Source organism: Vigna unguiculata, chromosome 2 (assembly GCF_037176805.1).
Source record: "Vigna unguiculata cultivar grain cowpea cultivar isolate G323 ecotype 2 chromosome 2, ASM3717680v1, whole genome shotgun sequence".
Classification (NCBI taxonomy): Eukaryota; Viridiplantae; Streptophyta; class Magnoliopsida; order Fabales; family Fabaceae; genus Vigna; species Vigna unguiculata.
In genome coordinates this window covers 1,398,303-1,414,455 of record NC_140793.1, presented here as the reverse complement: position 1 = coordinate 1,414,455, position 16,153 = coordinate 1,398,303, and the positions used below count along the sequence as shown (strand labels likewise).

The window sequence follows — 16,153 nt, the reverse complement described above, 5'->3', positions numbered from 1 at the left end:
TAACTTGTGTAGTATTAATTTTTTAAATAGATGTTTATAAATATTGAAATTACAGTTATCTTTTAATTTTTGATAATTTTAAAAAATTGTATATTATAAACTTTGAAATTTGTAAAAAATATTTTAAAAATGATGGAAATAAGTAAAATAATTTGAAAGCATTTTATTGTATTTTAAATAATTTTGTTATTTGTTTTAGTTTATGTAAAATAAGTAACAATAAAAGATAATAAGAAAAGATGTACCACTGAATTGAATCCAATACAAATTTATTGAACACAATTGAAAGTACAACATAAACTAAGTGGTTTGATGTGGATCATCTAAGTGCAGGGCTATTAGGACAATGATTTCTTGTGTGTCCTTCAGTTCTACAATAGCAACACTTTTTTTACTGTCTTCCTTCCTTAATATCCATCTCAGTCCTAATTCTACTTGATTTAGGATGACCCCTCTCACTCCTTTTTCTGGCAGGATGAGGCCAAACCTATGGCCCTTGGTATGGTGGCCAATATTCTTCATGTCTTAACTCACCAAATAAATTGTCATATACTTTCATGATGACATCCAGCGTATAATGGGGACTTATGTACATGCTGAAGTCGTGATGTGCATGCTTGCAAGCTACAATAACATGTGAACATGGTAGATGTATTTTTTGAAACTTTCCACAATCGCACCACCTTTCATCTAATCTAACTACAAATTTTCCTGCAGGACGTACTTCTCTAGGATTGACTATCTCCTCCACTCTGAATCTTGTGGTATTTCTATCAAATTCAAGGACGTGGTGTGTGTTTGACTTGGAGTCCGCATCTTGTAGGAAGTTGGTCGCATATTCAGAGTACACATGACCATCACTGACCATTGCAATTATTTGCCTACTTCTTTTTGTGAAGTATGTGTTGCACCTGGTGTACGTGGCCAATACTATGGATGAAATTGGCAAATTCTTTGTCTTCTTCAGGACAAAATTTATTTCTTCAGCCAGATTCGTTGTTACGTGACCCCACCTTCTTCCTTGATCATATGCAAGACACTACTGCTCCCTTGGAATTTGGTCTACCCAAGCTGCTGCTTCTGGGTTGTCTTCTCTAATGATGTTGTAGTAGTAGTTACAACGTGGCTACATCAATGCGTATGCTATAAATATAATTATAATAAGAATTTATTTTCTAATAATGAGTGTGAAAATTAACAGCCAAAAAAATGAAAAAAACAAATTTACATGTAATAACTTACCCGTGTTGACGAGGTCCTTTTTCAAAGTTGTATTCTTGAATCTTTTTGTAAAATTTTGTGCAATGTGTCGAATACAAAACACCTGCACGCAATTCCCTTCAGTCCAGCCACTACTGAGTCTGTTGAATATTGCACTGATTGAATTGTGGTGGTCTGACATTAAGCATAAATTTTGTTGAGGCGTAACGTGTGTCCTTAGGTTTTTAAGGAAAAAAAACCAAGCTTCGGCGGTTTCACCCTCTACTATAGCAAATGCAATGGGGAAAATGTTATTTCTCCCATCTTGTGCAACAACTACTAGAAGGGTGCCCTTATACCTTTCGTAAAGGAAGGTTCCGTCCACTTGCACTATTGGTTTGCAAAATGGGAAGCTATCAATGCACGGTTTGAATGTCCAGAACACTCTTTGAAAGTTTTGTTGGTTTTCCAGGACCTCCTCCCCATTTGTAATTGGACTAGTTTTCAACTTGTATACAAACCCAGACAAATAAGTTTGCATGGCTTGTAGTAGGCATGACAATCGGTTGTAAGACTGTTCCCAGTTTCCATACACATCTTCAATTGCTTGCTATTTCGCCAACCATGCCTTTTTGTAGGTTGTGTTATATCCCATAGAGGTCTGGATGGAAGAAATTATTGTTGTAATTGGTATGGATAGGTCTGACTCCACCATTTGTCTTACATGTTGAGATATTATTCTTAAGCCCAGGTGTCTGTGGCCTTGTGTTATGAGTTGTGTGGCACATCTGTGCACACCTTCAACCTTTCTAATTTCCCACACTTGGTCCCTTGTACGTAATATTGCTTGACATTTCCAAGGACACACATGTTGCACACATTGCACCCTCAACCTTGTTGTGTTTGAGTGTGTGGTTTTGTAGGTGCAATGGTTTGTTATGTGGTACCTATTTAAAGCATTTAGAAGTTGTTCCTTTGTTTGGAACCTCATTCCTTGGGTCAGTGTAGCAACATCGTGCTCAAAGTTGTCATGCAACATTGTCTGGTGGTCATATACATTTGAGAATTCCTGGTTGTGGTTGAACTTGACTTTCGATGATTTTTCAGAGTGAAGAGAAATTGCAAGATTAAGATTGAATTTCGAAAGTGATGGTAGTCTTTTATACTAAAATCAAAGTTATCATGTCACTTTCTATTATGTGAACATGTGACTTGCACGATAGTTAATGTTATCATGTGAGTGGCACGAGATTTTGAGTACTCGTGTGATTGACACTTTTTCTTATGTACCCATGTGAGTGGCATGAATTATTATGCAGCCATGTGATTGGCACGAATTATTATGCAGCCATGTGACTGGCACAACCTCTAATGTTAGCATGTGACTTGACTACATTTTATAAGAGATTACCATTTCACCACCCCCCTCCCCATTTTGTAAGTTCAAATTCATTGAAATTAAAAGTTGCATAAACATTTAATTAAGAAGAAGGTCATAAATAAAAATACATACTTTAAATAAGAAAATATAAACCTCAATCTAAGTTGAGGGACATGTTGAAGTTATTAGAAAAATCAAAATAAATTTCGTCAGGGATTGCGTTGTTATGCCTTGCTGTAATAAATGCCATTATCTCAACTGGAAGATGACATGCTTTCGTCGTTCCCATGTAAAAAATGGACTCAACATCGTCATCTCCACACATCGTACAAGATCGGTAGTGTGTAATGTTGCCCGATATGAAGATCGGTAACCTGTAACGTAAGTCTACTTCATAGTCGTCCAATGTTGCACCATTGAATTCCTTGAGGATTGCCTGCTTAAGTTGGGATAACGTCATAGTATTTGTTATGGTCAGCCATGACGTGTTGGAGCTAATGAATTTATCGGAATAGTTATCTTCAACATAGATGCTGCCATTGAAGTACACCAACACAGTGAATGTTGTAGATGTCATTGAGGGGTAGGAGTTCGCACTAACTTGATTAGCTTGATGAATGAATTGATGAAGGGCATTATTTATAGCCTGGATGACTCAGTGTGGGTTATAGCAATGACAATTTTTGTTTGTTTATGTTAACGGTTTAGATTCAAAGTAGAGTAATCGAACGCACACGATTTAGATTCACTTTGCAGAACAACCTTGGATTTTTTGATAGTGGTTTGTGATGTTGTGATTTTTCATATGTGTTGCGGCTTTAATTATTTGGCATGTGATATGTCAGGTTAAAAATAAAAGCATTGCACCTGATGAGTGGTAGGCTTTAGTCAATGTCATCACATGATACCAACATCATTGACACAGTTGATATACACACTGCACGATGAATGCATTCAGGTTTTATCCCACTTTACTTTGTCATGTGAACCCACTTTAATGCAGGGTTCAAGATTTTTTTTTACTATTAAGTAACCAATCCGCTTATAAATTATTAGGTCGTTCAGTTCACAACCATAGCTACTTATTACCAAAACAAGGATGGTGATCCATCACGAGAATAACATTCATAATAGTTTTTTTTGTTGCTGTTAACTACGAAGGTCGTATTAATTGTGCTTTTTATGTGTCGACTACTATGAATTTACAAATGTTGAAAGAAGAAATTGCAAGCTATCGTTGTTGTAGTCAGGGAAGAAGAGTCAAAGATGTATGGTTTCACAAGCCCGTGTTAGGATGATAGGACCATTATGAAACAATTAAGCTCCTCACAGATGATGATGTTCGCGACATAGTTGCCTTCTTCCCTCCACTCCCACATGATCTCCCAATGAAGATTTCAGTGACCTTACATCCTCCTAAAGGTGACAACTTAGATGCAACAAACTCAGCTGCAGCCAATAATGTCGATGACTAAACCTTAGTTCTTTATGTGTTTGTGGAAGTCTGAATAGTGTGTTTAGTAATATTTATGATAAGTAGTTAATTTGCATTAATGACTTTAGTGTGTGCAATGTAACAAAGTATTTGTGTTTATGAAAATGATATTCAAACAAATTTCTTTGACTTGTTTTTTACAATACGGACGTCAGATAACGAAAATTGTATGATGGAAAATTTGTTTAAGAGACTGAATTGTGTGATCACAATACCATATTTAATTCTTTTTTAAATATGCACGTGCAGTCCAGAATTTACAACAGTACTTCTCACATATTAATTCTTTACTACCCACTTACGGATGAGTTGAAGATTTTGACAATTTTGAAGCACTAGAAACATGTTTGATGGTGAATATTCAGTGTTTAGGTTATGGAAACTGTATGAAGGAAAATGTGTCAATCCCTGCATTGTGTGATGACAATACAATATTTGAATTTTTTAAAAAGATGTAGCTCAGAATCTACAACACTACTCCCCACATATTAATGCTTGACTCCCCATGTATGGATGAATTGAGGATTTTGACAATTGTTAAGTACGACAAGAACCCTTGTTAGTGAATGAAAACTGTAGGATGAAAAATTTACGTAATTGACTGAATTGTGTGATCGTAATACCATTTTTATTTATTTTTAAAAATCTGCAACCTCAGAACATAATTTCGAACTTTAATCCCCACATATTAATGGTTGACTCCCCACTTACGGATAACTTGCAAATTTTGATAATTTTAAAGAGCCACAAAGACCCACGATGGTCAATATTCATTGTTTTGGTCATGAAATTTTGAACATATTAAATTTGAGTAATTGACTACATTGTGTGATCACAAGACGATTATTGACTTTTTTAAAAATTTGCAACCTCAGAACATAATTTTCAACTTCACTCCCCACATATTAATGGTTGACTCCCCACTTACGGATGACTTGCGGATTTTGATAATTTGAAAAAGCCACAAACACCCACAATGATGAATATTCAGTGTTTATGTAATGGACATTGTATGATGCAATATTTGTGTAACTGATTGCATTCTATTATCATTCTCCAACCCTTGTAATCTATCCTAGCACCGAAAAATGTAACCTTTGGGTTAAATAAAATTTATCTTCACATGAATAAAATTTATTGGTATTCACGATATTTTTGATCTTTGAGCCCGAATTCTAAAAAGGTGTGTGCACCGTGTAGTCACCTTCATACAAGCTTTAGTCGTCATCATGTTGTGCAAATAACATGTAAGATTAAGTCTGAAAAGGTCTTTGCACATGACAGATTGTCAGATTCACATTAATGACCATTGACATGACAATGCACCAACCTCAATCTAAGGGATGTCATTCGTTTGAGTAATCCAACGACTATGTTTTCCCTCATGAAATTTTGCATTGTCTATAAATGTTTAATGTTATTATTTTTAATTCTTGCTATCGACAAAAACCTACAAAGAGTGAAAAAAATGTTGCTATGGAGACAACAAGAGCATAGGGCTGCATACATTTCTTCTCGGGTATGTCAACTTCATTTCTAATTAACACACCTAAGTTTGTATGTAATCACATATTTTACTTCTTTGTTTAGGACACGGAAGGGAGCATTGTGTCGTCTTACTGTCACTTCATGCCTGAACCTCATCCAAGTATTGTGCCTATAATACAAGAAGCAAGGTTTAGCGGTGTGGCTAAATTGCGACATCTAAAATTTGACCATAGTTTAGTGACTGCTTTGGTAGAAAGGTGGAGGCCTGAAACACACACATTTCATTTTCCAACTGGAGAATGCACCATAACCTTGCAAGATGTCTCACTTCAATTGGGGCTTCCTGTCGATGGACCCCCTATCATTGGTCCAACTATGTTGGATTGGGACGAGATGTGTGAAACCTTATTAGGTATAATACCGGTTAATGGAGAATCGATTGTCGGTTCTATGATCAAACTAAAATGGTTAGGGGATAATTTGTTTCCTATAGATGAAAATTCCAGTATTGAGGTCATTCATGCACATGCTAGAGCTTATATATTAGGACTTATTGGAGGGGTTTTAATGCCCGATAAGACCAGGAATAAAATACATTTAATGTACTTGAATTATTTGACTAATTTTCAAAGAACCAGGAGATCTAGTTGGGGTTCAGCGTGTTTGGCTGTGTTGTATAGGGAGATGTGCAGAGCAACGGATTGACGTGCGAGGACTATGGATGGATGTGCTTCGTTGTTACAATCATGTGCATGGTTTCAGATGCCCTTTATTGCACCAATTTCAAGAGTTCCACCAACTTTCCCCGCTAGTTTGCCAATGGAGCGGCGGTCGAGTACTGAACTATAGAAATGTCCCCCACAATGATTTAGTTGGATACCGGGCAAGGATAGATCACATGCAACAAAATCAGGTAACATTTACCATTTCTATATTGATAAATGGTTGTAAATGAATTACTAACATTTTCAATTTTTGTTGTAGTTTATTTGGGTTCCTTATGAGGGTTTTGGCTCTATTATTGATGTTGAAGCATATCGGGACCAAGCAATATGGACGTCATGCACAACTTTAATTTGTTTTGCCATTGTGGAGTGGCACCAGTCAGACATGGTGAAGTTACAATTTCGGCTATCACAAGAGATCCATGAAGAACCCAACAACCTTGATCATCTACATAAATTAGACATGAGGGTAAGACAAGATAAGAACTGAGTTACTAGACATGCGCAATGGATAGAGGTTTGGAATAACCGGCATGACCTAACATTGAATGGATTACCGATGTTTGGGCCACTTCAACACACAATTGAGTACATGTCATGGTACATTTCAAACTCATTTTTGTATTTGTCTGTTCCACAAATGTTAAATGATCCTAAAATGCATCGTGCATCGACATCAGCAAATGTCCCTCCACCACAACAAACTAGGCATGACTTCAACACTCCAGCTCCACCATTAGGTATGGAGGGAAGAAGGAATTCAATTTCTTCAAACTCAGAACTAGGCATACGAAGTATGTTTGCAACTTATGATGAAACACCACCTTCTGCGCAACCGTGGTTGCGTACATATCCTCAAAGTCCAAATTTCTTAGAAGGATTGGATCAGCCTCAAGAAGACTCAGTTTACTACGTCCACAATCCATATGCAGAAGCATCATCATCTGTTGCGCATGATGATCATGAACCTCAAGAGGAACATGAACCACAACCTTCACACGTAGAAGAACCTAGACCTGAATTGCGTAGGAGGAACCCCACTAGAAACAGGCATCAACCACGATGTGGAACTGGACACCACTATGGTGATTAAAAGGACAAAGATGTAGTTTAAATTTTATTACATATGAAATAGGTCGTGTTTATGTGTTTGTAAGAGTTTACCGTGTTTAACACAATTTCAAAAATCAGCAATGGAAAAACTTAATAATTGCAAATGCTTCATTGCTAAATAGCGAACAATAATTTCTTTAGATAAACTCAACAAGTTCAATGATCTTAAAGACCAATGTTACAACATACAAAAAAAAAACTAAATAGGTACAAAGTTGTCACACTTCTCAACTTTCATGAAGTTGACATAAAAATATATTGTCACCGTAGGGACCATCATTGAGTGCCACTGAATGGCATGTTGAAGATCTTCGTCATTCCTTACAAAAAGGAACTCATCAATGCCTTCCGCAACAAATTCAGGAGGGACATGGTACTACAAATGGCTTAGTGGGGGCTCAGATGGTCCCATCAAATGACTTCTTATGATGATGCGCATATGGTTAAGAGTAACCCCATTTGGAAGTCTACATAGGGAGAACCTTCCATCTTCAAAATCAATAACAACATTAAAGGAATTATATACATTCAACTCCTCAAATAAAACCGTTTTTACTTATTATACTAGAGCACTCCACAACTTTCAAACTAAGGAACCATAACCTTAAATAGAACTGACTATCTTCACCTAGATAGCGTGCCAAGAAAGATATTTACTCTCACCACTATAAAAGCTGGTGCATCTTTGAAATAAAGGGCCTCAGTTGCACCTTCTAATTATGACAAGACCTATCAACTTTATTGGGAGGTGCCAAAGCTGATTTATTATATTACTCTTCTAAAAGGTAATAGATACTTCAATTGGGATAACGTGCCAACTCAGAAATTTACTTTGACCACTGTAAAAGCTGACGCATATTTCAAATAATTGGCCTCACTTGCACCTTCTAATTATGACAAGACTTATCAACTTTATTGGGAGGTGCCAAAGCTGATTTATTATATTACTTTTCTAAAAGGTAATAGATACTTCAATTGGGATAACGTGCCAATTCAGAAATTTACTTTGATCACTGTAAAAGCTGACGCATATTTCAAATAATTGGTCTCACTTGCACCTTCTAATTATGACAAGACTTGTCAACTTTATTGGGAGGTGCCAAAGATGATTTATTATATCACTTTTGTAAAAGGTGAAAGATACTCCAATTGGGATAACGTGCCCATTCAGAAATTTACTTTCACCACTGTAAAAGCTAACGCATATTTGAAATAAATGGCCTCACTTGCACCTTCTAATTAAGACAACACTTGTCAACTTTATTGGGAGGTGCCAAGGCTGATATTTAATTCAAAAATTTACTCTTACCTTGCAATTTGGACAAGACTTGCCAACGTTATTGGGATAGTGTGCGAATAAAGATACATAATTTTACCACTTCATAAAGATACATAATTCAGAAATTTACTCTCACCCTGCAATTTAGCCGTACACATTAGACCAAAATATTCATCACCACTCCCCATTATTCTACTTTATACTCACCACTTATGGAATGATGCATGCATGGTACATTATGTACTTAAAAAATTTAGTAATATGACAACATTCACTACTGGGTTATGTGGACGGTGGACCTTTTTGAAATTGTGCTAATACTAATATTGTTTGTAAGTGGAGAGTACAGAGGTAGTAAGTGGGGAGTTGTGATGACTATTTTGGTCTTCATTATCCAATTTTTATATAAAAATCAAATTTCATTGTGAACATAATATTCTCATACTAACCTTAACATAGTACAAATTCATTTCCATGACCATGACATTAAATGTTGGGTAATGTGGCCACAAGGGGTTTTTTAGAATTTTCGAGTCACACTATCTTCGAAATTGAGGAGTGAAGAACAATTAAGTGGAAAATTATGTTGGATATTTTGGTCATTAGTACCAGTTTTTGTTTCATATTTTCAGTTACTACAACCGATAATAAAAAAATTTACAATAACTCCCCATTTAATCCAACACGGCTCCCCACATACCATTTACGTTACTTATGGGACAATTTGTAATGTTCACCATCCAAATAAGCTACTATTCAATTTGGTCGTCATGGAAATAATTTACTTTTGTTGTTCATAACTCAAGATCAAAATGTCCATCGTAACTCCCCACTTAATCCATCATTAGTCCCTACCTACCTCATTCATTAGTTATGAGACCTTTTTCCATTATCCCCATCTAATTAACATTTAGTAGTCTTAGAAATATTATTGTGCTATCATATGATTACAATGAACATTTTTCTCTTGACTCTCAAGTTTTATATTTTCCATTTTTATACTTTCCATTAAATCAACAAATTCAAAAAAAAAATTATTTCAAATAATACCTAAAATAACTAAAAACACAATACTACATCTATTTTAAAAAAATATATATTTAACCTTTAATGTAACATTTTTTACAAAAAGAAAACAAAAAATAACTCTTATATATATTTTATTAAAAAAATTTAAAAATATTAATTCTAATTTATTTAAAAAAAAAACCAAGTTCAAAATTCCAATCTTGGGGACCGAATTCTGACTTGAAATTGAAAAAAAATAATAAAACATTAACTATTGGAATTCGGCTCCCGGAGGACCGAATTCCCAACTACAAAAAAAACAATGCTATCCATGTAAATTTAAGGCACAGTGTGCTATGCTGGTAAATAAAGGAGTCAATGCTCCTTTGGAAAAAAAATACATCTATATGAAGGACACCCTATCATCCATGATCATACACCTCTCAACAAGGGCATGCCTCATGCAAATAGCATGGGCCTCAAGATTGCTCTCTTCGTTGAGGGAACAAGGCTCGAAATATGTGATGATGTCAATACAAAATTGGATGTCCTTTCCTAGTCACTCCTTGTCGAAGTTCTTTCAGGAGAAGCCTGAATAACCGTGTTATGAAATCCGAAAAATGATTTCTTTGTGTCCGTCCTAAGATAGCTAAACATAATTTCGACAATCGTGTAAAAAGGGTGTTGATGGTGAAAAATTTTACAAAAAAAGATCGTGAGGTGGTAATTGTGAGCTGAAACATAATCCTCACCTGAGTTGATAACCTCGATGACCTTGTTGTCAGATATCTTATTGGTTAGGATGTAGGCCTTCCATTGGTCACAGTCAAAGCGTACCCCGCTAAACAACATGGGCAACATGTAATGGAAGAAAGGTTACATGTAATGCTGTAGAAATCATGGTAAATTTGTTCTTTAAGAGAATTGTTCTTTCTCAACTTTGTTAAACTTTTGATATAATCTTGGAGCTCCAAGTGATGTCGAGTTCAAAACAAGTCTAAGTAAGTGCCGGTGATATTGAACTGAGAATTGTTGATTATGTTGGATGATCATTTCTACATAGTTCTTAATAATATTAATGATCACCTCGCAAGATAAATATATTAAAGAGATTTTGTACTTTATATATTAAAAATATTAAAAATATTAGATAATCAATTATCATAATATAATGAAAATATTAAACAATAAACTATATATTATAATATTTTAAAAATATTCTATTAAAATATGATAATAAATTATTATATATCACGATAAATATTTTTGAAATATTTTATAATATTTAGAAATATGGAGAAGATTTAATACAAAACTATATTTCTAAAACTCAAAATAAATAATATAAATATATAAAATAAAAACTCAAAATCACGTATCCAATAATTAAAAAACACCCGAAACTAAAATTTAAGATAAGAAAAAAAGTTTCTTGCTTCCCGTTAATTAATTCCATGAGCATAAATTGATTGAGAAAGGAAAGGGACTAACCAGAAAGAAAGAGAGAGAATATGTGTTCAAAGTGTTGAACACATAAATTAATAAAATCAAAGTGTTGGGTCAGCACTTACAAACCTGTTCGATCTATTAATCGTTTGTTTCAATTAGGGCTTCCCAAACCCTGCCCCAGACAGAATTCAATCGCAGATTCAAAATCAGTAAAATCAAACCAATCAATCAGCAAAATCGAAGGAACCGATTCCTGATCGGAGCATGGCGGAGCACCTGGCATCAATCTTCGGGACGGAGAAGGATCGCGTCAATTGTCCGTTCTACTTCAAGATTGGAGCGTGCCGGCACGGCGACCGGTGCTCGCGGCTGCACAACCGGCCGAGCATCTCGCCAACGCTGCTGCTGTCCAACATGTACCAGCGTCCCGACATGATCACGCCTGGCGTGGATCCGCAGGGTCAGCCGTTGGACCCGCGCAAGATCCAGCAGCACTTCGAGGACTTCTACGAGGACATCTTCACGGAGCTCGCAAAGTTTGGCGAGATCGAGAGCCTCAATGTCTGCGACAATCTCGCCGACCACATGATCGGCAACGTCTACGTCCAGTTCCGCGAGGAGGACCAGGCTGCCAAGGCCCTCCAATCGCTCCACGGACGGTTCTACAACGCCCGCCCCATTATCGCCGACTTCTCCCCTGTCACTGACTTCCGCGAGGCCACGTGTCGGCAGTTTGAGGAGAACAGCTGCAACCGCGGCGGATATTGCAACTTCATGCACGTCAAGCTCATCGGAAGGGACCTCCGCCGGAGGCTCTTCGGCCGCCACCACCACCGCGGCGGGGGACGCTACCACAACACCAGCCGGAGCCGCAGTCGCAGCCGCAGCAGGAGTCCAAGGCACCGCCGGGAGGGACGGGAGAGGGACTCCCGCAGCGGCGGGAGGCGGGAGTATAGAGAGAGGGACGGCGGTGGACGACGGAGACACGCCGAGAGTCCCGCCAGAGAGGGGAGCGAGGAACGCCGCGCGAGGATCGAGCAATGGAATCGGGAGAGGGAGGAGAAGGAGTGACTTTGTCGATGCTGGTTTTCGAGAATAGAACATCAATTTCGTTCTCAGAGTATTTACCCTGTCTCCTGAGTAGTTCCTATAGTAATGAAATTATTTAAGTGATCCCTGAAGTATTGAATATCTAATGCCTTAATGTGTGTTTGGATAGATGCTTGAAAAGTACTTTTGAGTGTTAAACATACTTTTGTTTCTTTTAGTTTGAAAGTACTTCTAAAATGGGACCAGTGGTAATCTAAACATGCTTTGCTATTATTTGAATTTAAATTAAAAGATTTTCTAACATTTGAAGGATTGTTTGTCTTGATTTCTGGTACTTTAATAGTTTTTATTATATTTTAGGGACTCTTTAGGAAAAATGGTAATGCTATAAGGATGAAATTGATGGTTTACTTGCATGTGAATGTGTGCTGTGGCGCCGGGGCGAATAATGAGCCCTCTCAGTGCTGTGTTGTACTTACGATAATTGATTTGTCTTTCTCTTGTGGTGTTTTGGTCGTCAGAGATTGGAATGGAGCATTTTAGTTTTCTGAGAGTGTAGGATTTGATTAATTTGGGGCTGTGACGTACTGTATTTATTGTGCTGTTTCAGCTTTTGAATATACTTTAATTAAATTGAATACGCTAGCTTGTGAGTGTTTCTGGTGAATAATATTGATATGGCTTTGGTTTAACGTTTATGATAGTTATTTTTGGTGAAGGGGAAGGGAACGGGCTTAATGGTTTGAAGAATAACGTTCCTTTTATTTATTGTGCCATAGATTGTCATTTTCAGTCACAAATGCGAGTGGTTAGTTCTTTTCTGGTGTGGTGGTGATCTCGTACTTCTCTGCATGGGACAATTTTTTTTTTTTTAAATCATAAAATGTTTTGATTGTATAAGTAATTGAAGGTATCCTGGTAGAGTCAAGTCTGTTGATTGGTTAAGTAATTTTGATAATATAGATCTAAGTTAGAGCTTTTGTTAGAGGCCTCTATGGATTGTTTTTACTAGTTTTGTTTTGTCTATTTCTGCTTGAGTTATGAATCGAAGGGTTTCAATTCTTCTGATTGATAAATTTTGAGTAGAGTTGTGACCCTGCCAACATTGTCTTTTGCTTTTGTTGTTGCCCTTGTTGTGGTGGATGCAAGCTAAGTACGATGGAAGGTATCCATGTGTTTTGATGGCAAGTTAAGGCAAGCTTTGCGGCTGTGGGCTATGGGCTATTGGGCAATCATAATTGTAATAAATAGTTGTATCACTTCCACGATATGATAGTAAATTAGGACATCCTATAGACTTGAATTTAAGTTTGTAGTTGGTTTGCTTTTATGCAGTCATAACATTTGGCCATTTTGAAGTGTGGCCGTGATTGTGACTTTGGGGCTGCGGTGGTATTGTTTGTTGTCTGTTTGCCCTTTCTGTTTTTCAACAAGTACATGTTGATTATTCTTCCATATCTCAACTTTCTACTGCATATATCCTAGTGAACAAGAAATATCAATGATTGATTTTTCTACTTTGTTAATGCGTCTTCTTCCTTGGTTGGTAATTCTTCCAGGTTGTTTGTAGATTCAAATTTCAATTGTTTATCTCTTTTCATGCTTAAAAGGAGTTAAAATCAAGTGCTCAAAACCAAAACATTCTCATTATACTTTGATGGCGTGATTTGTGATGCTCTGTTCTCTTTCTGACTCTACATTGATTCTTCTCCTCTTCCTCCCCAGTTCCCAGGTTTTCTCTTTCCTGTTTCTTTAACAATATTTTTATTGTTTTTTTTGTCCATTTTATAATACGATTTTTTTTATTTTATTTTTATTTCGAACAGTATTTTCTATAACCCTGGAAGCCACCAATGAGTTGCAACCCAGTGTGCTAGTGGCACTGGCAGCTATATGTTAAATGTTTTGTGTTAACATATGGTCAATGATTGTTGTTAAGACATCGAAATATGCAAACATTAAGTGAAAAAAGTAAGCATGTAATATGTTTGGAACTTAAAAGAAAACACTACCATTAATTTAGTTTTTCATTCTTTATTCTTAAAAATTGTCTTTGGTGCTTTTTAGCCAAACATGTCTTTAATACTTATTGTGTGTGTTTTCGTTATTGTCGGAATTTTATCTCTCTGTTTGGCTTGAAGGATATTGAGTGTTTACAAGCATGTTTTTCGCCATGTAGGCTAGGTGCAATAGGGGGATTGGTTGTGCAGCGGATGTTCTTGAGATGTAGGAATTGCTTTTCAAAGACTAACGAAGTTGGGGTTTGAATTGCCTCTTGTAAGACTGCACGTTTCTATTATCAGTATTTTTTGTTTAAACTTTTGCATGTGAGATTGGAATCCTTTTCTTCACATGCCATTTCTAGCTGGTCCTCCTGCGAATTTATAACGTGCTTTCTTTCTTGTCTTTACAGCACTATAGGTATATAAAAGCATGTTTCGGAGAAATGTTTTTGATGAATCCAAGTGCTAAATACTGTACAAAAATGAGACAACTAAGATGGGCAACTTCTGCTTTGTTATCCTGGGATTTTTGCCACTTGGGCTTTGGTGGTATTTGAGCTCTCCAAACCTAGGTTGACATCAAGGCTTAGTGGATGTTTGGGTTTATAACTTATTTAGGAGAAATGATCGGTCATTTCTTTTGGCTTCTTGAGAGAGAGTTTGCTAAATAAGCTAATATTTCTCTAAATTTAAGTTGAGCCAAGCCATTAGTTTGTGCTCACTCCAATTGCTTTAGGATATGTTTGGGAATTTGGATTTCGAAAGGAAGGGACGGGAGGCAAATTTTTTAATTTACAATTTTAGATTAGTGAGAAATTAACCTATATATCTCCGATATAATTTTTATTAGCTTGTATGTTTGCCCTCCTCACAGTTCTCCTTCAAAACCCATGGAACAATTTAGCCATAGGCACCACTAGGCAGTGTGACTCAGGTTTTCTAGGGGGTTTTCCAACGAAAGTTTTTATTATGTAAGACAAAAAGCTTGTTCTTCACGCATCAGTTAGGAAGGAACTGGAATTATCATCATCCGATACATATAAAGTGCAAGCAGTTTAGGTTTCTGAAACCAGGATGAGGCCGGACAGGTGTACAGAGCAGTATGTTCCCATTTTTGGTTAGATTACCTACCTTACCTCCTATAACACTTGAATTTTCTATCATCTTACCATGCTTGAGTTGTTCATTTTTTAAAGGGGGAGAGGGGTCTTTGACTCTGGTATGTTTGGTTGAGCGGAAAGAAAATAATGATCGGGATATTTTTTTTCTGTTTGATTACAGCAAAAATGAAAGGAGAAGAATGAACTGGATTTGTAAAATTTAGTTTCAAAATTTTCCTTTCTTTCACGTTCCCTTTAAATCAATTTTCACACCATTCTCTCGATTCCTTTTTACTGTACTAAATAGGTCCTTGTGTGATCTCTTTTATACGATAAACAAAATTAAGGGAAAGTGAAACTTGTTTTCTTCTTTGAATTTTAGCTGTTAGAAATAATATTTTCTTCCTCATTTTTGTCACTTTCACTTATACGTGGTTCTTTTATATTTTAATTTCTTCCTATTTTTGTCCGTACTTCCAAACACACCATTAGTATCAAATCTGAATAATATTGATCATCTTCCGTCAAATTTAGCTTCAATTGATGGAGTAGTGGAATTTTGGAACATACTGCGGTGGGCTTTTTGAGGTCGTAACGGGTAAACACTGAACTATCATGTCCCAAGACAGTTTGAATAAACAACCAGCATAACTGGTTTTCCCGGCCCCTTCGCTTCAGATTTTCCCAAACGATGGCACGGTGAATTCAGAAAGAGAATAACAGATCTTGTTCACGTTTTAGCGTTTGAGGTAGAAATTATTCTTTTCATTCCCTTTTGTAGCATGATGATGTCTCTGGTATAAGATATTTTAACTAAGCTTTCATTGATGTGAATGAAATTTAACATGTATGTTTTGCGCAA

At 36.4% G+C, this 16,153-nt stretch overlaps 1 protein-coding gene and 2 pseudogenes across 4 annotated transcripts; 2 read left to right on the top strand and 1 right to left on the bottom strand.

The window, feature by feature from the left end:
- Window positions 1-391: 391 nt before the first annotated feature.
- On the bottom strand, window positions 392-3,158 carry LOC146888191 (uncharacterized; annotated as a pseudogene).
- Window positions 3,159-5,705: 2,547 nt separating this feature from the next.
- Window positions 5,706-7,382, top strand: LOC114173569 (serine/threonine-protein phosphatase 7 long form homolog; annotated as a pseudogene).
- Window positions 7,383-11,162: 3,780 nt separating this feature from the next.
- LOC114173314 (splicing factor U2af small subunit A-like) lies at window positions 11,163-16,153 on the top strand. Of its 4 annotated transcripts, XR_014992967.1 has the most exons (4): window positions 11,163-12,258; window positions 14,368-14,465; window positions 14,602-15,308; window positions 15,826-16,153. XR_014992967.1 is itself a non-coding variant. In XM_028057611.2 (2 exons), the coding sequence occupies exon 1, from the start codon at window positions 11,403-11,405 to the stop codon at window positions 12,207-12,209; it is 807 nt and encodes a 268-aa protein (XP_027913412.1). In that variant the 5' UTR covers window positions 11,163-11,402; the 3' UTR covers window positions 12,210-12,258; window positions 14,368-16,153. The 4 variants fall into 4 exon arrangements, 2 of the variants coding, with proteins under 2 accessions (XP_027913412.1, XP_027913413.1); XR_003602486.2 differs by having other exon boundaries at window positions 14,602-16,153; XM_028057611.2 differs by having other exon boundaries at window positions 14,368-16,153.